The 27,910-nt window shown below is 31.4% G+C and overlaps 1 protein-coding gene across 1 annotated transcript; it reads right to left on the bottom strand.

The window, feature by feature from the left end:
- Window positions 1-633: 633 nt before the first annotated feature.
- Window positions 634-9,491, bottom strand: LOC143049261 (bombyxin F-1-like). The gene is made up of 4 exons (XM_076222959.1): window positions 9,410-9,491; window positions 4,259-4,420; window positions 2,433-2,617; window positions 634-903 (listed from the first exon to the last, which is right to left on the bottom strand). The coding sequence occupies exons 2-4, from the start codon at window positions 4,407-4,409 to the stop codon at window positions 724-726; spliced, it is 516 nt and encodes a 171-aa protein (XP_076079074.1). The 5' UTR covers window positions 4,410-4,420; window positions 9,410-9,491; the 3' UTR covers window positions 634-723.
- Window positions 9,492-27,910: the final 18,419 nt, after the last annotated feature.

A 27,910-nucleotide genomic window follows, 5' to 3' on the forward strand; every position in this document is an offset into this window, starting at 1 on the left:
CCAAATGTATCAGCAGCTAATATCACAATCAAACAACCCAACACCAAGATTTTTGGGACATTGGGAATTGCCCCATTATGTACAGCATCCTGAGGTCGCGCATCATTAAGTCATTGTGCTTCTGAAGGTTATCGAAATGATAGTTTTAAACAGTAATACTCAAATGATTTAAATACGTCGGATATCTGTTTTAAAGATAGTTCTTGTTTTTCATTGCGTCGCCTATTATCTAATGCTATACAGGTGTATGCACTAATTCGTAGGTCCACAAACACATGTATGAAAAATGACTTATATGATTCTGATTAAAATCTAATGAGTCTTATCCAGAATAAAACATGCACCAAGCAAACAAAATTATAAGCTTGGTTTCTTTGATGAGTTTCACAGGCTTGTACCTGGGTATATCATGTCATTTGTATTGTTACTGCATTTTAATAAACATATTATTGTGTTGTCATCACTGAGAAAGTTAAGGGAACAATCCCCAATTTCATTGTTAGCCCAAAACCTGTTAAATACTATTCTTATGAAGTATTTGCATACAAGACATAGAGACACATCTCTAAACGTTATTGGAAATGTTTTGTCAAACTCAAAAACAAAATTTATAAATTAAAAATACACACTACAACCATTGGCGTCTACATTTATATAATAAACAAAAAACAATACCAACAATATGAATATGACATATATTTTTGAGACAAAGTATATTGAAAGTTAGTAGGGATAATGAGGATGACGAGTTGGGTTGCGTCCTAAAGCATAAAGAAAAAACCATCTTGATCTCTGTCGCGACCTAATCCTTGATGTTGTTGTCTCTGGAATCATTAATAATGTTGTAGATACAGTGGTTGTTGTTGTTGTTGATATTCTGTCTGTTTGTTTTTGTTCTTCTTTCTAAAAAGGGAACCAAATTCTAAAATGTTTCAATTATTTTATCATTTGAATATTTCTCGACTATGATACTTTGTCAACATGAATTTAAAAAAAATAATTTTAAAGTAAATTTTTGACTTAACAAGAATAAACAAAACGTTCGTCCCTCGAAAGGACACTTCATTTATAGGCAATAAAGTTAGATCTAGATCCTGAAAATATAGACACACATGAAAAGATTAGCCTTCACACTATGAGTGATTTAAAATAAAAAGTACAAAATTGTGATTTCATTTTTTTCATTTGAATAATGATTAAGAATCTAAATTATTTCATCTTTTATTGAAAACCATCTTAAATTAATATTTGCAATTGATCAAATTATATTCTGGATCAAAAAAGATCTCCGTTATACTAGTTTTGGCAATAATCATTTTAAACGACCTTGGACTGGCTATACAGCCCTCGCACGGTCGGTAGTTTTGGTAAGTTTTGGTTAAAATTTATAAGCAGTTTGAAAATAAATAATCTGTCTTATAAAAGCTACGCACCTTTGAAATAAGAAAAAAACTACCAGCCTTCCGATGGCATTATCCTATGATTGATTTCTGGAATATTTGTTCGTTAACTTCGTTTTCAAAATTTCAATAAAGTACTTTAATTTATGCTTTTTACCGATATAAGGAATTGACTTTTTCAATTTTAATTTCACATTCCGCAAAAGATAAATTAAGTAAATTACACGCAAGCTTTCATTTATACGTTTAATCAATTCAAATATTTATTAGAATGTGAGATCTAAAGAATTATACATAACACAAGTAGAACTTAAATATAGGATGGTTGAACCGAACCTCTAATTGTTTTATATCTTTTATGCACTAGCGTAAACGAATTATGTAGGAGGATAATGGTACGAAATACAACTTGGTATACTACTTAAGAAAATGCCTGTACCAAGTTAGGAATATAACAGACGTTATCCATTCGTTAGATGTGTTTGAGTTTTTGATTTTAAAATTTGATTAGGATCTTTCCATTTTGAATTTTCCTCAGAGTTCAGTATTTTTTGGATTTCACTTTAAACTTTGTGATATAATAACGGGGTTAGGATAATTCCATCTGAATTCAATTTACTCGAGAAGTCATTTTTCGAAAGGAATATGACAGTTGTTATCCATTCGTTTGATGTGTTTGAGCTTTTGATTTTTCCTTTTGATTAAGAATTTTCTATTTTGAAGTTGTCTCGGAGTTCAGTTTTTTTGTGATTATACTTTACTTGGTGAACCGATAACGAGGTTATGCTTATTTCATCTGAAGTCAATTTTCACGATCAACTATTTCTCCAATATAAACAAATCTTTTCTAAGAGTCACATTATCTATCTAAGCTTATGAATTAATGCGTCAACATTGAAGTCGTGTAAACAACATATTATTTAAGATTCCTTATGTAAAATTATATATCCAATTCTTTGAAATGATTTGTGAATAAAAACTTTCATAGCGCTAAAGGGCATTAAACTATCTTTCGAAAAAATGAAAACTTACACTGTTCTGTGTTTCTGATTGAGGATGAAGACAATATGACTGTAAAGTTTCAAATGTGCAACTTCTAACACAGCACTCATCCACTACACCACCTCGTTTCTGTATATTAATAGATTTCAATTCTGCTTTTAGAATCTCAGGTGATTTCATTTTATTGTCATTAATAGAAAACAGGTGCGACGAACCTGAAAAACAGTACAATACAGCATTTCTATGTTCATTACAAAAACACAAATTCTCCCTTCCCAAAATGTTTTCGTATATTAGAAATGTGTAAATCATTCCTAGTAAAAGAAGAAATTAATTGTTTGATGAATATTCAGGCGATTATGTTTTTATTACATAATAAACCTTAAGCGAGCTTATACTTCATTTTCATTGAAACCCTTAAGCACCTTATATTAATTCGTCATGTATAATCTATAGTCATTAGGACTTTTGATTTTGCCAATTGATAAGTCATTTGAATTTTGAATGTTCCTATGATTTTTTTTTGTGCTTTGTTTTATTCTACTTTTACTTTTAATTATAATCCTGGTACCTTTGTTAACTATTTACATATTATAATATAAAACTTTATGTACTGAATATTTATTTTTCAATATTTGAAGAACTAAATCAGACTGCAATTTGTTCTACTTTACTCTACTTTGTGTTATTATTGGTAGTTATCTTACATTTTAACATTGATGTTGATTTATAATTGACCAATGAATTTTAACATTTACTGAAAACACCATATAAGGCGACTCTTTTATTCATTGACAAAACATTCTGGCAAATTCAGCAATTATATTTTAAGGAAATTTATATTTTAAAAATGTTTTTATGCGGAGTTTTAAAATCAAAATGGCACTTACGATGTGGTATGAGTGCCAATGTATAAAAAGTTAACAATTATTCAAATATATTGTAATATACAAATTATGAACACGTCGAGTCCTGCATCTTCTCTATTCTTATATTTTGTCATTGCACTACGTTATTTTTTTTTATCGGGAGTCTTTATGTAAGATGACCCTAAAGATGTGAACAGATTGATAAATTGGTGCGGGATACATTATATATTTATTATTTTTATATAACTTTGAACTAGCTTTCAGTGTCTCGGGTACTCTTAGATATTAAAATAAGATCAAAAGGTTTTCTCGTTTGGATTGTTTTACCTTTCATTTGGTCTTTTATAGCTTATATGATTTATGTTTTGCGTATATTTGAGGGCCGTAATGTGACATACAGTTCCTATCATCTGCGTCATGTTGTGCATAGTTATAAATATAAAGAACGAATATTATTTCTATAGGGTTGTAAATTATCTATGTTTTGATGGCGATCAATTTTAGAAGATGAACATCACTTTACATTTTTTTTAATACATTTGTAGTTTATTATAAGTGTAGAATGTCCTCATTGACAATAATTGGCTAAACCAATGATATACAGTTGATCATCGACTGGAAATTAAAAGAATGGTGCTCCTATTGCTCCAAATTATACCCAAACGGAGTAATGAGTAAAACGACTGAAATCGACAAACATAAAGTAGGCAGTCACCATAACGTATTGGTACACCGCTACAATGTCTCAATAGCAGGTTTTGATGATTAGGCTATACGTACGTCTAGTTCAAGGGGTCATAACGTGAATAAAAGTGTGCTGGTGTTTAAAATTTCTGAACGCACTAGTGCCTCTTGACAACACAATTTATCATAAATGGTTCAATCAACTATACTTCAATTCAGAAAATTCAGTTGAACAATGATAAGAATTGATAACTAAAAATTTACCAGCCAAATACTGACTATTCGATTCTGACACGAACTTACGTTTTGAATGACTAGCACTTCCAAAGTATTGTCCTCCACATACTAATTCTAACATAAGTGTTAATTCACTTCCACATAAATGGTCTCCACTTTGACTATTCGTTAATGCTGGTATTGATAAAATAACCATAAAAATAGGAAAATGTTGCATTTTTTAAAATCCTAAAACATAAAGAAATAAAACAGTAGTTAAGTGATCTATGAAACTGCAGTTACATAATGCAGAGAAAAGGTCACAGAAGGTGAATAAATTTTTATATAAGTGTCCCCATATAGCAAAAAGCTAGAAATTGGATTGAAAAATTATACGTATATCTATTCTATTATTCGCCCGTCATTTGAAATTTGTCAGATCACATTTACGACCTTACAAATATCCAATCCAATGCAATCCACCCTTTTTCATATATTTTTTTGAATATATTTCTTTAAATTTCTTAAATTGAATGTTATATAGAGCAATATCTGCTTATCCTTCCGGTGCACCCGAGATCGACCCCGATTTTTGGTGGCGTTCGTGTTCTTTTTTACTCAGGCTTTAGGTGATATCTTGTGTTTTTTGTATTGTTTTGTGTTTTTTTTTTCTTTTCTTAATTAATGCCATGCCGTTGTCAGTTTATTTTCTGCTAATGAGTTTGAATAGCCCTGGTATCTGTCGCCTTTTTTAATTATTACCATGTAGATATTTCAAAATTAGAGTTATATTTTTCATCGGTTTCTATTCTATAAACTTTAGAAGTAATAACTGTTCAAAAGCATATCGTGGTTTTGACCATTTACTGGGAACATTAGGCACACACTACATGTTCCTATCCATATAACTTCACTTTAACACCTAGTGATACTATTGTTATGCAAAAATTTAACATATTAGTCCTATTCAGCTATACAATTGTTAACTATTGATTAGATAATTTAGGAGATAATTAAAGGTTGATAACAGGTCACAAATTACCAATCCTGTTATCAATTATAGAACCAGTTAAAACCCTGGATTATGATGATGATCATTGGCATAGTAATTATACTTTCAGCAAAACAAGAATTGTTTACATTTCTGTGGTGGATATTTCTGGTTGAGTTGTATTAAAATGGCTACCGTGAAAATTGTTTGAGGAATTAATTCAACTGAAAAGTGAATAGGTGAACAACGCACTGTTAACTTTAATAACATTTCCGCAATACGCATACCCATATATGGTAATTTTGATTATTGAGTTTTGATCCATTCTCTTGAAATTCATAGAACAAACAATGTTTGATTGTTTTATAAATTGAAGAGTAAGGATTAAATCTAAAATGTTCTAAATAAGTATTCCACTACTTTAAGAATATTTAAAAATAGTCGGAATTTAGAATAACTGACACGAATCAATCACAAAAATCGGTTTATGGGCATGTGCTGAATGGTTTATTGATTAAAAAAGGCATGCATCATGAAATTGAAGGTGCGAGGCAAAACTTCTTATATGGATTCCATAGTAAATAACTTCCCATTAACTAAGAGAGACGAGAAAGATACAACCAGGGCAGTCGAGAAAAAAAAACCTGACAACGTCATGGCAAAAGATAAGACGAAGACCAACATACAACAGTGCATAAAACACAACATTGAAAACTAAAGACTGAGCAATAGAAACCACACTAAAAATTAAGCCCCAAAAGGGCTTGCTAGTCTTTTATATATTTTTTTAATTTGAGTTCATTTATATGTTGTGAAGTTTAGTGAGACATCATTTTTACTGTACACAGGCAGTTTTTGGTGACTGGCTAGCTAAAGACAGACTCCGGATGCGGAATTTTCTTGCTGTGTTGGTGGCCATTGGTGGCCATAGGCTGTTTTCTGCTCTTTTGTCTGGTTCATACAAAGGTCTTCAGCTTGGTGTTTGTTTTAATCTTTCAATCTTATTTTCTTCGATTCTTATTTAGACGAAACGAGCATCTGGCGTATGCAAAACAAATTATAACGTTAGTATCATTGATGATTCTTTACTATTTAATATTCTGTCCATTTGATTCAGAATTGTTCTATTATTGGTGATAGGATTTTGAAATGGATTTAGAGGTTAGTGACAGGTTAAATATTATGTTCCTAATATCGAAAATGTTATCCTAGGTCAATATGGGATCAATACACTAAACCAATTCAGCTGACATCTATTTTGAAGTAATGTTACGTGATTGACATCCGTACTCAGAGCCATAGTTCATTTTAGGTTTATAAGTTTTCAAAACTTTTAAATAAAATTTATATCGAAGTGTTTCTTTCTTCTTTTTTTTTATTATAAGCGAACGCTAGAAATAATTTTTTTTTAATTTTGGAAGAAACAAATACCCATTTCGTCTAATAGTAAAATGTATAAACAAAGTAAATAGTAACTGAAGTGTACAAATAAAATTGCTTAATGATTATGTTAGTTATTTTGTAACTTAAATTAGATGTAGTTTGAATATCAAAAGTTGTCAGCGTGTGTGATGATTCCTATTCGGATTGTACAAGGTATTCACGATATCTCATAACAACCAACGTTAACGCTATACTTATTTCAATTGGGTGTTTTTTCTGTAAGACTTCATCGGATACAAGTCAAAAATGTGAATATTCAAAGATTTTAAAAGTATATATGTAGGACTCTAAAGTGCGATGGTACTCTAAAGTGCGGTGGGCACGCTAAAGTGCGATGGTCTACGCTAAAGTACGATGGTGTCTCACGTTAAAGTGCGATGGTTGTTTGTTTGCTAAAGTATGATGGTTGTTTTTGTTGCTAAAGTACGATGGTGTATCACGCTAAAGTGTGATGGTTGTTTTTGTTGCTAAAGTACGATGGTGTATCACGCTAAAGTATGATGGTTGTTTTTGTTGCTAAAGTACGATGGTGTATCACGCTAAAGTGTGATGGTTGTTTTTGTTGCTAAAGTACGATGGTGTATCACGCTAAAGTATGATGGTTGTTTTTGTTGCTAAAGTACGATGGTGTATCACGCTAAAGTGTGATGGTTGTTAGTTTGCTATAGTACGATGGTATATCACACTAAAGAGCAATGAACTAATAGGGTAAGGTTCGTTGTACAATGATTTTTAAAAATATTTTTTTTGCAAAAAAAGTTAGTATATATGATAGGGTATAACAAATGTGATACATGTAGGCTTTATAATATACTGGACTGTAGTGCAGGATTAAGTGATTGTTTATAGAATACCAACCACGTAATAATTGCTAAAAAGGGTAAAAGGGTAATTTAGGTGTGACAAAATACTGTATTTCCTGTTCAATCATTTTTTTTAAAGTTCAGGTGCATTTAGAAATATTTAGGTATTTGGCGAAGCTTGCCATTCACACAATTCATCAATATTCTACCCCCCCCTTTTTTTTACAGTCGTCATTGTAAATTTCAAATACAAAATGTTGGAATAAGTAATATTTATATGTACAAGCTTTAATCTAAATGCGAGAAAAATGCAATATTCGCCAAGCTTTCTCCCTCTTCGTAACGAGTACAAATACATGTTATATTTCCTACAGTTTTAGCCGACAATTTATCATGTACGCTTAATTTTCAATAAAATTGACAATTATATTTTAACGGGGACCGCAAAATAAATTGCAACGTATACAATCTGCTCGCTTCCAAAAGAAACAGGACACAGGAAAACTTATTAGTATTCTACTAGTATTTTGTATCTATATAGTAAAATGTCAGGTCGGGTGCAGGACACGGATCCTTCTTTCAGCACTAAAAACGCATTTGCTTCAGCCGACAAATCACAGTTAGGTTTGAAATAGTGTCATAGACATTTGGTTTAAAAATAAATTTTGATTAAATATTTATCTTACGGCATGTACATTTTTGGTTTATGTATAAACGACTGTTAACGTCATAATCCAACTGCGTTTCTAACGTCTATATTTTCGCGAACCATCGGACTTTAGCGTATGGAAGCATCGCACTTTAGCGTAGACCATCGCACTTTAGCGTGACCATCGTACTTAAGTGTCCCCATCGCACTTTAGAGTCCTACATATATATATATATATATATAAGGTGAATGAATGATATTATTCCACTGCATGTAGATTTTGATAACGAAATCAACATTTGATTAGTTGAAACTATCACACGTGACGTCGAACAAAACTTCATATTCCCCTATGAACGTTGGATTTGCCTTGTGCATCGTTACCTTCGGTAAATGTTTAAATAAAACATTTTGGTAGGGTTTGTTTTAAAAATTATTTCAAATCTAAAATCAAATAGAAAAGAATAAATTAATAATTATCTTTAAATCGGTGCTGATTATCATTGTGTATTTTATTTATATTAAAACAAAACGGGTAAGAAAACAATCATCTGTAAATTTTATATTCATAATTAAAAAAAAAGTATAGGCAGTGGAATTAAGCATTCATTCCCCTTCGCTTCGTGAGATATGAAGATTTGTTCACCCTCGAAAAGTCATATTTCCCTCTGGCGATGCCCTCGTGAAATATAATTATTCTTCATATTTCCCTCAGGCACGGAAAATAAATGTATAATATTGGGCTTTTGAAAAAACAAAACTTTAAAATGTGTTGACACCTTGGCACTACTGATTTAACATGATTGGTCAAGTAAAATAGTTGCGACGAATTTTTCAAATAGTTTTTCAATGTAACAAGTTACCAAGTGCCTTGGACGCACTAAAATTCAATTGTATTCAACTAATTAAACGATAATCACATAAAAATTTAAGAAAGAATATAGTAAGGATATAATAGCGAATACGAAAAATTATTCAGTTTTTCCTTTTAGTGAACATAATTGCACGAAGCTATTCAATGGTTTGAATAGACCTGATAGTCAATGAGTTCATCAAATTCGTTCCTTTAGAACTTTAAATCACTAGAGGTCTTTCTGAATAATATTGTGAATAATTCAGAAATGATTGAATCAGTTTTTGTTTTTTTGGTATAAACCAATATTACATGTAAGTAATATGAGTTTACAAGCAGTTAATCAGTTTAAGATTTTACCGGTATGAACCAATATTACAAGTAATTAATATAAGTTTACAAGCAGTTCTTGCAAATGCAAACAGTATAATATAGAACAAATATATATGTATTGGTATAAATAATTAATAAAACTAACAATAAAAAAATAATTTCTTACCTGTTTAAATTCTTCATAACATTGGTTATCTTCCCAAAAAGTAAACTAAAAACAAATTAAGCAAATGATGTTTATTCATTTATTGACATGCAAACTATGAGCAAAATAAGCCGATGTCATCATATTTAATACGATATGGTCAGTTTCTAATTAGCTAGTGACGTCACTGTTAGGTATTTTCCTCAATTAATGTGACCACAGGCCTGATCCTTTTTCGATTGGTATTTATCGCTTTGACAGATGTTTTGAATCCGGATGTAAATATCGAAACTTCGTTTTCACAGTTTTGTTACGGATTTAATTAAGGGATTAATGGGTAAACATTGCAAAATAGATGTAAAAAAAAAGAATAAAAAAAAATAGATCAAGAAACTAAAGACAAGAGCATAATGGGGCGTTGTTGTATGAATAGTGGATAATAAAGGTAAACACAAATGGAAAACAATTGTCAAAAATTTAACGAATAAGGAAAGAAATGACTCCTATCTTGGCCCTCATTTTACAGGCAAAAGAACCAACGATGAGGCATGATAAGAGTATTTTTTTTTGCCATTAAAATTACAAGCAAATACCAATAAATAAGCCCAGTCATGCCAAACTATGTCGATTTCATTGATAAAGAAAAAAAGTTTATATAATTTACACGCTGAAGTGCAAATATTTCACTTGTGCTGTCATTATGACGTCATAACAGAACGAAATTTACGTATTTGGCCACAATTTCTCATCCAAATATATATGTCAAAGAAAAAGAAAAAAATCCCAAGTAGATGTGTAAACAAACATTAAAATTAAAACACATTCTGTAGCAAAACATCTTGTTAGGTAAGGTCGTTTGCTTATATCTAAAAATGTCTAATAAGGTATCAAAATGAGTTTTTTTTTTAAATATCTTAACATGACATACTTTATAACATATTCAGCTTTCTGAAATTGTATTAGTAGAGAAAAGAACAAACTGTAATTTTATGTTTATAAGGTTTTAGAAAAAAAAACAATTTACTGATATATGTTAGCTTTAACGATGATCGCACAGTCATTTTGTCAATAACTGACGGTACTGGCGACATTTGCCTGCTGGAGAAAAGTCATTCCGATGTCATTTCAAATCATATTGGTCCGTGTTATATACGAAACAAATCCTAGTTCAATAATCTATGGCATGACATTCTCCTATTTTACAAAAAAATTATCGATTCTCAGGATATTGTCGAAAAGTCGACCTACCCTGTGTTTATTTTGGATATTTTGAACCAGAAAGCCTCAACAGGAAGTGCCAGAATACTTTTTTCCGTCTCAACCATTTGATTGAGATTAGATGATTTACCAGGCATGTACTTTCAATGAACTCATAATATATCGAACTTATTTTTATATGTATCTCCTATTTTAAACAGGGACATTAGGTTTCAAATACATGTTCATTGATTTAACTCAAATTCGCATATGTTATCTCAAAATTTAAATAAGTCCAAAAGAATATATCATAATAATGTCAACATTGTGTTCCATATAAATACTGTTCCATTCCTTCAAATTGTCATTAATACGTAGAAATCTCGAAAACATCAGAACTCGTGGACGTGGTGGTAGGAGTAGAGATAAAGTCAGAGGGCCTCTGATACGAATCCATCAAGATCAAATGACAATATTTTATTGAACGATAGCGGGAATGATACAGATTGTCAAACATGGTTGAGCTATTATAAATTATGGACATGAGGTCCAAATTATATACAGACAAACAACATCTGGAGAGCTTTTATATATTGTATATTTCATGTGACAATGACAATGAGCATGGCAAGAACTCAAAATGGTCGTAGTATGAATGTAGCCAGGATAGGACGGCATGAATGTTCTCGGATCGTACCATGGTCTTGAACAGCGTCGTAGAAACGTGGCATAGTCGTAGTAGCATCGTTGTTTGGTCGCAGAGAGAACGTGATGGTCGTAGTAACGTCGCTGAGAGATCGTAGCGCAATATCTCCGACTAGAATCGTTCTTTCGCTACGATGGTACAGCGACCTTTGCGATCTGACTACGACCTTACTGCGCTCTCGTTACGCTTCTACTACAACCAGATTTCGCAACGACCGTATCGCCATGTTTTCTTTTGATTTAGTAGTAAAGCAAGATTCAAGAGACCAAGAAGTTAACAAAGAGTTGATATCCCGCAGTCAGCTGTTTGCCATTATTTTATATATAAATTTGATGTATTTACTGTTTTCTGATTGGTTAAAAGTATTAGTTTTATTTTCAATGTTGTCAATTTTTATCGCGACACACCCACTCTGACGTTGTGTATTCATACGCCAACATGTGTGTACGTTGTTATTGTTAATATAAATAATATAAAAAGTTCTTTGAGCCTTATCTTTGATATACATTTATTTATAATGAATGGCAATAATTTATATTGAATTTATTGACCCATAAAATTAATTTTTGACTCTTCACATTTTACATAATCCGCTTTTCGGATTATTCAATGTGAAGAGTCAAAAACTTATTTTATGGGTCAATAAATTCAAAATAAAAAATAGCCATTCGTTTAATAAAAAAAAACTCAATCTTTCTGTTTGGCAATTTATAGCACTGTATAATAACAGCTCGGTCGCATATAGGCTGATTAATTACAAATGTACTTGAGGTTGATTGATTGATTGATTGATTGATTATCTTTATTTCCTCCATATATATGAAGATTTTACAATTTATATTATAAGAACAGATTCAAGAACATAACACTAACATATTTTCATATTCTAAACAACATCAAAGTATATAAACAGCAATAAAAAAAGGCCATAGGTAGTTACATAATTATATGAAATAGAGTCGAAAACAAAACGTCTATAATCACCAATTTCATACCAGAAAAATATTAGGTTAAGATCAAATATGTGACTATAAAGGTCATAGTTGAAGACCTGATATAGTTTATACATATAATCTGCTATGTGGCACATCAAGAGGCTCCATACATCAGCATTTAAAGTGTGCATGGTATGATTCATACTTCCAAACAACGACTCGACAGTTTCGTCATCATCTTGATTAAAGAAACGAACGGAATCTTCTAAGTCAAGAATATCGACAATTTTGTATAACATTTCTGTCCGAATTTGTAAAAGAGATGTACAACAAAGTATATAATGCATAAGTATATCCGTATTACATAAGTTACACAAGGAGCATTTGCCAGTTTGAATAGCTATGGCTTCTAATTTCACAAGCGTCATAAATTTTGAATTAAGGGATGGATAAGTTACCGCTAGTCGTAACAAACGATGCTCCGTCAAACATGTATGTATTTTATAGTACCGCTTAAGTTCTGGTCGCCGTTTAACTGAGTGTTTCCATTTGTTTTCTTCGTATATGTCTAAAGTCTGTTTTACAATTTTGCTCCACAGTAGCTTGTCTAGAAAAAAGTTTTCAGCCACAAAGTTTTCAACAAAAACATCAAATTCATATTTCATCCAAATTTTGATATAATCGTTTGTCAATGATATTTGACTGGACTCACCGGTTTATATTGTCCCATACGAAAATTAAACATCCGTTTATGTATCGTTGGCGATTTTGCACGACACAATCTCCCAAAAAACAAAATTTTATCAGTATATCCATCGAGAGACTACAATCCAACATTACTAGTACAAGAGTCAGTCGGACTACGTTTATCCATCATTAGTATAAATCTGACGAAATATCTTTGAGTTATTTCGAACATTTCAGTTTCACGGTAGGGTAGCTGACCCCAAGTTTCACATTCATAAAGTGCAGTTGTAAGAATAACTCTTTTCCATATCAAGTTATTTGTCAAGGCACTCATCCCTCGTGGTTTAACACCAACAGTATATATGTGAGTGAAGTTTCTGTTTTAACTTTTTACTGGATTTATTTGAACTATCGAAAGTTTTTTCAATCTGAGTTAATAAGTGTTCCAGCGTAAGTACAGTACGTTTTCTTTCGAGTACAATATTACCTAGGGTAAGACATGCTGCAGATTCATTATTGTTGCGAGTCTTTCTTGGTGGTGTAAAATTCAAAATAATACTTTTCGATGCATTATATTTTAACCGCCATTTGAGCGCATAGCTGTTAACAACGTTTAATAATGTCTGAGCACCATTTACAGTTGCGCTACATAAAGTTGTGTCATCAGCTAACAAGATTGTTGGTATGCTTATCGGGCCTACTAGTAGTCCACAATTTGTCGAAAAGAGTTCACAAATGAAGTCATTGATAAAACGGAAAATAACCATGAAGACAAAACACGGCCTTGACCTACTCCATGTTCAATCCGAAACACTTGACTTGTTAGTCCACTATGCTGCACATGTGCTGTTGCAGTTTTATACGACATATATATCAGATTCCACATTTGATCTTGAATTCCAATTTGGTTCAGTTTGTAAAGTAGGACATCTTGCCACACTCGGTCAAAGGCCTTTTCGTTGTCAAGAAAAATGGCATAAACAATCGAATTACGTTCAAGATAATAATGAATTGCTTCTTTCAAGCTGTAAATAGCTGGTATCGCACCATGTTCTTTTACAAATCCAAACTGGAGTGGATGCGGCATCACACTATTGACATCAACAAGGAGTTTATGAATACGATTCAAAATTATTTTATCAAACAGTTTTCCTAATGACGAAGTTAAAGTAACTGCACGATAACTAATTGGATTTGTATTGTCTTTATTATTTTCTTCATAAAGAGGTATAATTATTCTATGTCTAAATGATATAAGTAAGTATTCCTGTTCAAGAATTAAATTGTATAATACACTCAGGTGTTTTAATAAGTTTTCACCACCATATAGTATGTGTTCATTTGATATATAATCTTGTCTTGGTGATTTACCGGCTTTCAATGTTCGTACCTGATCCTTGATTTCATCTACAGTAATCGGTTTGTCGAGAGTATCAATATAACCTATGTATTTAATTTTGAAAAGATCATGGACTTTTTTGGAAATTTTCCCGTGAAATTGTTTGTCAAAGCAGTTCTCTTCTTTTATAGAGTATTAATTTTCAAAATATTTCCCCCATAACATACATTTATCTCCAGGTGTCTTTGCCTCGGTATCGTCATAAACAAGTTTATTTGTTGTCGGTCCCTGTTTCCTCATTTCACGCGCAGTTCTGAAAAATTCTCCGTTGTCAACTTCTGCCGCATTTTTAATGTCCTCATACTTTTCTTCTCGCCATAGTTTTTCGGTCTGACGTTTACGTTTCCTAAAAATTCTTCTTTTATTTTATATTCTTTGTAAAGGCGGTTAGATTTGTTACGAGGCTTGTTGTTATTTTTCCATTCTCGACGTGCTTCGCGCTGTTCGTAATGAACTGTATTCATAGACAATAATAGTGCATTGACTTGACATATCAACGATATAAGGATGAGGCTTAGAAACGGGGAAATGCGAGGCTCTGTCGAGCTTTTTCCCCGTTTCGGACCGAATCCTTATATCGTTGATATATCAAGTCAATGCTCTATTATTGTCTTTATACTGCAATCTAAAACGACATTTTCAATTGTTGTTTAATGTGTTAATTTTATCATTTGATTTAATTATTGGGAAACTTCCCCCTGTTATAAAAAGGCCTCATATCATGCAGGCGGAGAAATAAGCAACATGATGAAATGTACATTACCTGTTGAAATTCGCAACCGATGGTGAACGAATTTGTTTGAAAATAAACTAAATTATCAACAATAAGCATAAAATATAATGCAATATAGTTTGCAGACCAAAAATATTAACAAGTGAAATATGTTTTTTCTATATAAATTGCAAAAGTAATAAGTTTAAGTCGTTGTATACCATGTATACATTGAAAACAAGAACAGAGTCATGTGCATGATTAATTATAATTTCTACAATTTCTGTTTAGATATTCATGAGGAAATGTGATAGCATGTCAGTGACTGTATATGACATAGAAATATACGGTCAACGCATTTTGACTGCTCAAATAGAACGAGTGCAGTATAAAAGTCATTAGATTTCCAGTATGGTTTGAGGTAGTGACGAAACTTTCCACACGGAATATATGCATTCGCCGATATGTGTAGTGCATTAATTAAAACTGTATTATAATGTTCCAGATCATTAATGGTACAATTATCGATTTTAGGTTTGATAATGTCCAAAATTTTATCAATTTCTGTTTGATACACCTTTATTTCAAATTCATCAGCTTTCGTCCATTTTAAAACATGTCGGCCTAATTTGGAGCTACCTGACGACCCACATAGCAGATCAATGTTCAGAGACATATATATATAGGGTAATTAATTACAAATGTACTTGAGGTTGCTTACAGTAACAGCTAGCCTTGTTTAACGGAATATTTGTGTCCATTTATATCTTAGTATCTATGAAATTGTCGCCAATCTGTGAAACCATCATCATTGTATCAGCATAATTACCATAACATACATACTTTTAATGAACTAATAATATATTGAACTTTTTTTTTATATGTATCTCCTATTTTTTAAAGGGACTTAAGGTGTCAAATGCATGTTCACTGATTTAACATAAATTTTCATGTTTAATTTAAAATATTTTTGAACGAATATCAAAATTTCAAAAAGTCCAAAAGAAACAACCAACAATGCATGGGCTCGCTATAATATACCAACAGTTCGTACGTATTTTAGATCAAACACCATCTAATTATCCATCGAGATTACCCTCGAAGACTGCCGACGGTCATATAATTTAAAATACATGTAAAGCATCGTGTTCCCGAATATTTATTTTTTTGTAGGCCAGATGAGTCATGGAAATGGTAATTCCTGACGGTTCATTTATTTCACTTTTCAAAGTTGATATTTTTTTCTTTTCAATTAATGAGCAACAGAAACATATTTTGAATGAAGCGCGTGCAGTCATGAATTCAAAATTTGAAATAAAAAGATGTAGTATAATTGCCAATGAGGCAACTATTCACTGTTAACGCATTTAAAGGTAACCGTACGGTCTGCAACAATGAGTTAAAAAAAATAATACTGTATAGTCGACAATACATGACCACGACATGCAAAACGTTGTATCATTGGCAATCATATATCATATCTCCTTATTTTAAACTTAACATAGTTTCATAAATATGAAGACGCGGAGTTGTCCATTATACTCTAATCAGTTGTAATTTATATTTTCAAACATAAATTACGTTGTTCCCCAGAGTGATCTGTCTCTTCGATTTGACCAAGAGTAGTTAATTGTACAACATAAAGAAGGAATTAATTGATAAAATCATTATAACAAGAGACGAACACTATAGAACCTTTAGTGCCAAGTACATTTCAAAGTTTCACCTAGCTGTTATTTAGTATTCTTTATCATGTGTGATATTTATCTTTAACTTTTAGACTCAATGTGTTTGGCTGTAGAAAACACATTTTAGACAATATTTGAAATGCATGGAGGTAGGAAAAAACTAAATATCATCAATTTGTGAAATCTAACTAACATGACCTATATTTTTTTTTCAAAACGTAGCATGAAAATGTCATCTAGAAAATAATACTTGACAGTTATTTTCAAAATATCTAAAAATAGAAATTTTAGCCTCCCATACTTTGTGACACAATCATAATAACCAATGAAGCGAATTTCTGCTTTATTCCAGTATAATGGCGATAATAATATACATGTAACAAGTATAGCCTTTGGATGAGGTCGATACGAGCAGATATCGTCACAAAGAAATTTATCGACATCATACTTCGTCTTTGGTTGACTTCTTCTTTCATGTCGATAGATATCTCCATGTAATGACAACATACAAAGGCTATTATTGTGTATTTTGTCGTACTAGTACAACTGTCAAGAGTATTCTTTTTTTTCTGGATTAATTAAAAAACCTTTGTGAGCACAATCACATACCCTTTCTTGAGAGTATACTATTCTACATATAATGTCCTCATTATCTACCAAGTTTCATGAAATTAAGTTGTGTGGTTTCAGAGGAGTTGCCATGACCAGAACAGGACTGACGGACTGTAGAATATTGAGGCCAATAAGTTCAAAGAGTCATACAACATTTGAATCATAATTTCTTGTCGATATGCACATCTACATAGAATATATTTGTTAATTAACGCAAAAATATGTACTCCATGAAATGCTATATTTTAATAAAAAAAAAAGTCCAGTCAATCTACTAAATAGCATAAATTTGACCCTTACCTTAAAGTTATTGCAATAGAAGATTTTCAATCTAATCTTTTGCATTATACCCCAAATATATATATAGAAAAAAGGTCCAAAAACTAACTTGTGGAAAACTAAAAAATCTCGATTTTAAATTTCCTATGTAAATTTGCATTGAAATGGGAGATAACTCTGCAAAACAAAGCAGAACTATCAATAATAATTGATACACAATTATAACTTTGCCACTTTTATTCAACAGAATGAATTGATTCATGGTAGTTTAGCCATCTTTGGAGTATAATAATCAACTCTAAAGGTTGCACTTTGTAAATACAGCTGTTTTTCAAAACACGCCTCTTTTGGGGAGAACTTGAATACTCATAGAAAATTAATTTTGTTTACATACTGGTTACCAGTTATGCTCTCTGTGTTCCATCTCACAGAGACATAACTTGGGAATGTTACCAGTAAATTTACATGTGCATATTGTTTACATTGAGATCTATGGTAACCTCTCATTCGAGGTAGGGATAGTTAAGAAAATTAGTATTAGTTTAAACTCTGAGAAGTTTAGGGCATATAAACGTTGAAAATATGCCGCACAGCCCTATATTTTGACCTTTGAACAAAATTGTGATGCATATGAACTTTCAATTCTAGGATAAGATTTTTTTCAAAACTTCGTAGTAGAAGTGGTACAGTTTAAGCCGTAAAAGGAGTTCCTATGGGAAATTGCATTGTCAAAATTTTACAGAATTGCAACCTATAGGTTTTTTTCTATCTTTTATCAAGCTACAACCTAGATTTCATAATTCATTAGTTTATCGTTTATTAGTTTTTCAACATGTCAAGGTAAAGAATCTAAAATTAATTAAAAAACATTATGCAACTATTCCTTTTTAGTTGTGGTTTAAAGTATGTTGAAACGAGATAGATGTTGAACAAATATAATTTACAGATATAAACAATACCAAATATTCACATTATTTTTTCAAAATGGTCACAAAGTCATAATTTTTTACAAAATCTTTAATTAAAAATGTGCAAAACAAAATTAAAAAAAATATCCATAACACTTCGGTTTTGTACATTTCATGAGCAGAACATTATATTATGCGGTCAAATACGAACTTATACCCAATCAAAATATCATATTTTACATGAATTTTAAGAAACAACCAAAAACTGACTAAAGAAACCTCAATTTTGCAGAAATATCGCCCTTTCCAATAAAACATTTGATTTTGGGTTTTCTCAAGTTTTATGGGACTTTTTTACTGTGTATATATGGGGTTAAGGTAGATGTGGTGTCTAAATTATAATCCATAGAAATTTTAATAATTTGACAAAATGTAGTTTATATCATGCTTTTTAAAATAAAATAATAAAAAGAACGGGTCACGGGGCTTATTTTCATGCTACACGGTGTTCAAAATTGACATATTTTGTATAGATTATGCATGAAAACCCCAATTTTCTGCAATAAAGCGTAAACTACACCATAGAATTTTGAGATAACATATGAGAAGACAGCTTTAGTAGTATGCTTTCAGTTAAAAAAAAGGAAAAATTGGGTCACCAGAACCGTTTTCTTGCTACATTATAAAATAGGTAAGTTAATAAAACATTCTATTGTAAAAGTACCTTAATCTGAATTATCTGCCCTTGCATTTGAGATGCTTCCCTTTATTTGGCAAAGTTGGTAAAATTTAATCAAACAAAAGTTTTCTGTTTTTTTTTTTGTAAAATACAACCCTAAATATGATAAATCATGTCATTTTCTATATTGAAATGAAAGTTCTTACATACGAAATACATACTTCTCTAAAAATTTGCACATTCAATTAAAGATTTAAACCTTGTCTTCTGGTATTTCCAAATCCAAGATGGAGGGAGACACCCTATCTACCTTATATGCTACAGATTAGAGCTAACACATTTTCTGTTGCAGTTAGTTTGAAGTTCAAACTTATTTGACTGGACTACTAGTCTAACTCTTATTAACGAATGTTTTTTATTTATTATTTAATTAAAAATTGGCGTAAAGTGAAAATAAATTAATTATATCTAAACGGCGGTGTTTTATCGCTGCCATCTTGTTAACATTAGTAACGAAAGGAAGTTCGATCAAAGTCGTCTATCGACAAAAATAAACAACCGTCAAGATCAACTACCGGAAGTCCTATCTATCAAACAAATCGACGTATTCCCTAATATGCAAATCATATAAGAATTATTAATTATCAAGTTTTATGAAATTCTGTTGTGTGGATACAGCAGAGTTGCCATGACAAGAACAGGACTGACAAACTGACGGACGGGTTTAAACATTATAACCGACACAGTTAATTATATAATTTTGTAAAGAACGTTATTTCGATATATAGGTGTAAATTAAATATTACCACCAAATCACATTTCGTCACATCCGGTTGCATACGAAAAAGGACCGAAAAGAATATTCCCTTGAATTTGACAGTTGTAGGAAATTAATTAATTTTATTGCAGTAAAAATATTCTATGTCAAAAACATATATCATAGGTGTTTCAAAGCACCATTATCTTTTTATTTGGTGCTTCTATACAATATTTTGGAAACTTGAGATTACATGGGTAAATCTTGTACTTTGTAAAAAGGGTGATCATTTGATTGGTTTACTTCCAGTGATGGAAAATCAATGGTGGTATTACACCTACACAAACAGTGATAGATATAAAATTTCAAACAGTGGTTTGTTTTCTGTCTCGCCAATGTCTAACTTTATCACGACTAGTCATTCTATAAATATATATATATTCCATTTGTGTAGTTTTAAGAGAACTGATATAACATCATGATTTAATGATATTTGTTTTTAGAATACGAAAGAATATTCCCACTACAAATAATTATCAGACTGGTGTGTTTTTAATTAATTCGCGTAGATATAATAGAATTTTAATATAAATCGTGACTTAAGGTTGCACTTTGTAAATACAGCTGTTTCTCAAAACGCGCCTCTTTTGGGGAAATCTTGAATATTCATAGAAAATTTTGCTTACATACTGGTTCCCAGTTATGCTCTCTGTGTTCCTTCTCATAGCGATATAATTTGGAAATGTTACAAGTACATTTACATGTGCATATTGTTTACATTGAGATCTGTGGTAACCTTTCATTCGAGGTAGGGGTAGTTAAGAAAATTAGTGTTAGTTTAAACTCTGAGAAGTTCAGGGCATATAAACGTTGAAAATATGCCACACAGCCCTATATTTTGACCTTTGAAAAAAATTGTCGTGCAAATGAACTTTCAATTCTAGCATAAGATTTTTTTCAAAACTTTATAGTAAAAGTGGTACAGTTTGAGACGTAAAAGGAGTTCCAATGGGAAATTGCATTGTCAATATTTACAGAATTGCAACATATAGGTGTTTTCATATCTTTTATCAAGCTACAACCTAGATTTCATAATTCATTAGTTGATCGTTTATTAGATTTTTCAGCATGTCAAGGTAAAGAATCTCAAATTAATTAAAAAAACATTATGCAGCTGTTCCTTTTTTTGTGGTTTAAAGTATTTTTAAACAAGACAGGTGTTGAACAAATATAATTTACAGATATAAACAATACCAAATATTCACATTATGTTTTCAAAATGGTCACAAAGTCATAATTTTTTGCAATATCTTTAATTAAAAATGTGCAAAAAAAAAAAATAAAAAAACTATCCATAACACTTCGGTTTGTACATTTCATGAGCAGAACATTATATTATGCGGTCAAATACGAACTTATACCCTATCAAAGTATCATATTTTACATGAATTTTAAGAAACAACCAAAAACTGACTAAAGAAACCTCAATTTTGCAGAGATATCGCCCTTTCCAATAAAATATTTGATTTTTGGTTTTCCTCAAGTTTTATGGGACTTTTTTTCTGTGTATATTTGGGGTTAAGGTAGATGGGGTGTCTAAATTATAATCCATAGAAATGTTTTAATAATTTGACAAAATGTAGTTTATATCATGCTTTTTAAAATAAAATAATAAAAAGAACGGTTCACGGGGCTTATTTTCATGCTACACGGTGTTCAATAAAGCGTAAAAGAGGGACAAAAGATACCAAAGGGACAGTCAAACTCATAAATCTAAAACAAACTGACAACGCCATGGCTAAGAATGAAAAAAGACAAACAAACAACAGCACACACGACACAAAAAAGAAAACTAAAGAATAAACAACACGAACCCCACCAAAAAACTAGGGGTGATCTTAGGTGCTCCGGAAGGGTAAGCAGATCCTGCTCCGTATGTGGCACCCGTCGTGTTGGTTATGTGATAACAAATCCGGTAAATAGTCTTATTCAGTAGGTCACAATCATGAAAGGGAAGGGGATTGTAGTTACGACGTAAGGAACATATCCGATATCATTTGTGAAACAGTTATTCCATAACGGTCAACCAACTCGTGATGGCGTCCGTAAAATTAAGGAAGGGATGATTTCAACTTCACCATTTGGAACTCTTGGTTTAATAGCTTCCTTATGAGCAGCAACCTTCTATCAAGAAAATCATGATAGGAAATGCAAGCACGTGAATATCGTATCAATTGGGAGATATATACACACCATAGAATTTTGAGATAACATATGAGAAGACAGCTTTATTAGTATGCTTTCAGTTAAAAAAAGGAAAAATTGGGTCACCGGAACCGTTTTCTTGCTACATTATAAAATAGGTAAATTCCTAAAACATGCTATTGTAAAAGAACCTTAATCTGAATTATCTGCCCTTGCATTTGAGATGCCTCCCCATATGTGGCAAAGTTGGTAAAATTTAATCAAACAAAAGTTTTCTGTTTTTTTTGTAAAATACAACCATAAATATGATAAATCATGTCATTTTCTATATTGAAATGAAAGTTCTTACATACGAATTACCAACTTCTCTAAAAATTTGCACATTCAATTAAAGATTTAGACCTTGTTTTCTGGTGCATACTATGTATTTTTTTTTGTAATTTATGTTTGTATGCCATATCTGTACATTTGATTTACAAGAGGGAGCGTGCTCCGGTCATGCTTCAATGATTCCCTATATATAATCAATCAAATTTCCCCCGGAAAATGTGAAACCTGCCTCCTAAATCCGCCTCTGAGTTCCTTAAAAATTTGAAAAGTATTCCATTTATTCTATTTTACTTGAACTATACAAATAGTATGATACATAATTTTATTATATTTAAATAGACAATATGTTTTTGAAATAGGAATTGGAGACCCAAACATAGCCTTCAGCTGTAGACATTCCTCTGAAAATACACAAAGAATTACAGGTTTAACGACTCTGTTTGTCGTGACTTTAATAAGAAATTGATATATTCCTTCAAAAGGGGAAAATGAAAATCTATAATAATTTGAAAAAAAGACAGGCAAGACCTAACGAAGAGACAAAGAATTGTCCACAAAGAACTTCACCGAATACCAACGGCTATGCATTACGAACCCAATATAACCGGTCACGGACTCATAATCATGTAAAGGCTTTGGACAGTGAGGCTTACTATAATGCCTAACGATTGATTATTTTTGTTTTGCGTAATCACCAGTGGTTATCATGTTTCATGCACATTAACAATAAATACAATAGGTAGGTTCTGTAAAATTTAGACTTACAAGGGATAACAAAGGTATATTTGACAGAAACAGACATTTGCCTTGAAAAGGACGACTTATGAACCAACAAAGAGAAAAGTCTTACTGTAAACTGTATTGCTACGGTGAGGAGATTAAGATGGAATTGTGGACCAGTTTAGGTCTTACTGCAGGTCGGGAGAAGACAAAAATGGTCATATTTCTATTCCTTAGTCAACCTTGGGTGTAATTCTTAACGGATTTGTGATGTAAATGAATTCTTTTGTATACAATCAAATGCTTTTATGATATTTACAGGTTATCAATTCGATCATATTTTGATATTGTTTCCTAGTTTATTTCCTACAGTGGATATAAACGTTTAAAACGACACCAACCTTCACCCTAATCTGATTATAGTGTAAAATGACGACAAAGAGGGACACACAATATAATATATAAATTGAAATGGCTTAAAACAATGTAGTAATAATATTGAAGATGTTAACCTTTTTTGAATTTCGTTAGCTATCAGGTTATACAAAATTCTTCATAAGAATCAAATTTTTGTTAAACCAAAAGAACTCTAACCTTGTAAACTTTTAATTCATTAAACGAATCTTTTATTTTCATTTATAAAACTAATCTTTTATGTCATTTATAAAACTAATCTTTTATTTCATTCATAAAACAAATATTTTATTTCATTCATAAAACAAATATTTTATTTCATTCATAAAACAAATATTTTATTTCATTCATAAAACAAATATTTTATTTCATTCATTAATTTTTTTTTATTTCATTCATCAAGCAATTCTTAATTTCATTTGTTAAACATTCATAAACAGATAAGATTGACGTTTGACAAAAATAGGATTATACGGAAACTTCATAATTGCAATTTCCAATCCTTACCTTACCTCTGTATCTTTAACCTCCTATATAGGAGAACCACATCAGTGTCTTCATAATGACTTTAAACATTATTATTTCGCTATTATGTTTTTTTTATTCTTTTGAATAGACAACAATATATCAATATTCATGCAAATACACATCAACCACTTTTTGTCAATCTTAACTGCTTAGCATACTCATTTGACATCATTCGAAAAAAGATGTATACTATGTATGGTATGAATAATCTAGATATGAAACAATAGAAAATCAAATATTAATCTTTTGATTTTTTATTATCATTTGATGACATTTACTAAATTTTTATCACAACTTCGCCATCTTTTATCATGTTGTCAGTTGTTACGAATTTACAGTTAAATATTATAATATTTATTCATTTTTGTATTTTCTTTCTCTATGAATTTTCCCATTTGATCTTTTTGTTGAAAACGGATAAAAAAATATCCCTTTATCTTTGGTTGCTATGAGACGCTTTATATGTACAGTTGTAGCTACGGTGCTCTATTCGAGGTCCGCGTTCCTCGCATAAATACTGGGTAGCTTCTCAGTTATGTTTTTATTTCCTACCGGACACTGCATACAGTGAACATTAGAAAGGTAAGAAGGTAAATAGTTCAAAACAAGTAGCAGAGGTAATCAAAGATAGTCAAGTGTTTGAAACCTGCTAACAGAATATATATGTAGGACTCAAATCTATAGTGGGTTCCAAATATATGGCAGATTCTTGATCTCTTCATGCCATCCCAAATCTATGGCAGATTGTTTACAATCCTCATCTTTGGCAAGTTTTGTAATTTCCTAATCTATGGCGGATTTTTGTTGTTTCCAAATCTATGGCATATATATATGTTGTGCAAATGGAAAACACCGCAGTACATATACGACCAATGACTTGTCTTAAACAAGTGAACTTCTCGTTTCTCGTTTTGATATAGATTAGACCGTTGGTTTTCCTGTTTAAATGGTTTTACACTAGTAATTTTTGGGGCCCTTTATAACTACATGTATATGTTCGTTGTAAGCCAAGGCTCCGTGCTGAAGGTCGTACCTTGACCTATAACGGCCTTCTTCATACATTTTGACTTGGATGGAGAGTTGTCTCATTGGCACTCATACCTATCATCCTATATTCATGTATGACAACGGGATTATGTCTATAAACATTTGTGAAATAAACATTCCATAAGAGTCAACCAAAATATTTCTATAGAACTTAATACAAACTTGAAGATGAAAATGATGCGCCCGGTAAAATAAACATTTTTTAATCTGTGCATGGTACCTGTTTAGACCATTCATGAAACCAACTAGTAAGTCCCTTATCAAATAAGAAGGCAGGTTTTTATATAAAATAAGACAAATAAAAATAAACAGTTCGAATTTTCACATAATGTTATTTCACTGTTAATACTTTTTTTTAATTGATGACAATTTAAATCAAATTAGTATCTGGTAATTCGATCTTTCACTTTATAAAATTTGCCAGCCGTAAAATATTTAGTGTAAACAATAAAAAAAAAAAAAAAAAGTACGTACATAAATACAATACTTGGATTGGAAAACAGGTGAAAAATCCTTATTATAAATCCTTTTCTAAATAAAGGCACCAGTAGTATACCGCTGTTCGAAACTCATAAATCGATAGTGAAAAAAAAGAAATACGGGTTTCAAACTAAAACTGAGGGAAACGCATCAAATATAATAGGAGAACAACTCGCAGAAACACAACATTTAATTGTAACACACATAGAAATATAATTAGTTATCAAATGTACCAGGATTATAATTTAGTACGCCAGACGCGCGTTTCGTCTACATAAACTCATCAGTGACGCTCATATCAAAATATTTATAAAGGAAAACAATTAAGAAGTTGAAGAGCATTGAGGATCCAAAATTCCAAAATGTTGTGCCAAATATGGCTAAGGTAATCTATGCCTGGGATAAGCAAATCCTTAGTTTTTCGAATATTCAAAGTTTTGTAAACAGGAAATTTATAAAAATGACCACATTATCGATATTCATGTCAACACCGAAATGTTGACTTCTGGGCAGGTGATACCCTCGGGGACGAACCGTCCACCAGCAGTGGCATCGACCCAGTGGTGTAAATAGTTATCAAAGGTACCAGGATTATAATTTAGTACGCCAGACGCGCGTTTCGTCTACATAAGACTCATCAGTGACGCTCATATCAAAATATCTATAAAGCCAAACAATTAAAAAGTTGAAGAGCATTGAGAATCCAAAATTCCAAAACGTTGTGCCAAATATATGGCTAAGGTAATTAATCTATGCCTGGGATAAGCAAATCCTTAGTTTTTCGAAAAATTCAAAGTTTTGTAAAGAGGAAATTTAAAAATAGACCACATTATTGATATTCATGTCAACACCAAAATGTTGATTACTGGGCTTGTGATACCCTCGGGGACGAACCGTCCACCAGCAGTGGCATCGATCCAGTGGTGTAAATAGTTATCAAAGGTACCAGGATTATAATTTAGTACGCCAGACGCGCGTTTCGTCTACATAAGACTCATCAGTGACGCTCATATCAAAATATTTATAAAGCCAAAGAATTAAAAAATTAAAGAGCATTGAGGATCCAAAATTCCAAAACGTTGTGCCAAATACAGCTAAGGTAATCTATGCCTGGGATAAGAAAATCCTTAGTTTTTCGAAAAATTCAAAGTTTTGTAAACAGGAAATTTATAAAAATGACCACATTATCGATATTCATGTCAACATCGAAATGTTGACTACTGGGCTGGTGATACCCTCGGGGACGAACCGTCCACCAGCAGTGGCATCGACCCAGTGGTGTAAATAGTTATCAAAGGTAACATGATTATAATTTAGTACGCCAGACGCTTGTTTCGTCTACATAAGACACACCAGTGATGCTCATATCAAAATATAACAATTGCCATTTTCCTGACTTGGCACAGGACATTTTAAGAAAAAAAATGGTGGGTTGAACCCGGTTTTGTGGCATGCCAAACCTCCCGCTTTTATGACAATATTAAATATAACATTAAAATGACAACATTACATGACAGGACTACAATACAAATAAATAGGAGAACATATAGGACAGAGAAATACACGAATAATAGCTCACAAAAAGTTACTAGGTCTAAAATTCAATATGCCAGACGCACGTCTCGTTCACACAAGACTTACCAGTGACGCTCAGATGAAAAAAGTTCGAAAGCCAAAAACAAGTACAAAGCCAAAGAGCATCTAGGACCAAAAGTTCCAAAAAGTTCTGCCCAATACGGCTATGGTTTTCTGACCAGGATGAGAACATCCTTATTATTTAGAATAATTTATACTTTTGCAAACATTAAATTTTATAAAATGACTATATAATAGATATACATGATCAAACCGAAGAGGGGACTAACTACAGAATAAAAACGGATACATTACATAAAACAACTTAATCCAGCACATACAAATACACAGCCGAATTAGTCAAAGCCTCAACTCACAAAGTGACGTCACATTTGAAATTCTTAAAAAAGACAAAGTGACGTCACATTTAAATTTTTAAAAAATATTTACCAAAAAATAAGATCGAATTAGGATTGATTTAAGATTAGATTTGTTATACTGATATTACATTTATTAATAACAATCAAAATTACAATAATTATTATTATCAACTATATTGTATAAATTTCGTTGAACTAAACTAAAATCTAACAAATGAAGGGGGTGATTAATTATCTTTACCATAACACACGAATATAACAGAAAACACGTTAAGACAATTGAC

The sequence above is a fragment of the Mytilus galloprovincialis genome, chromosome 10 (assembly GCF_965363235.1).
Source record: "Mytilus galloprovincialis chromosome 10, xbMytGall1.hap1.1, whole genome shotgun sequence".
Classification (NCBI taxonomy): Eukaryota; Metazoa; Mollusca; class Bivalvia; order Mytilida; family Mytilidae; genus Mytilus; species Mytilus galloprovincialis.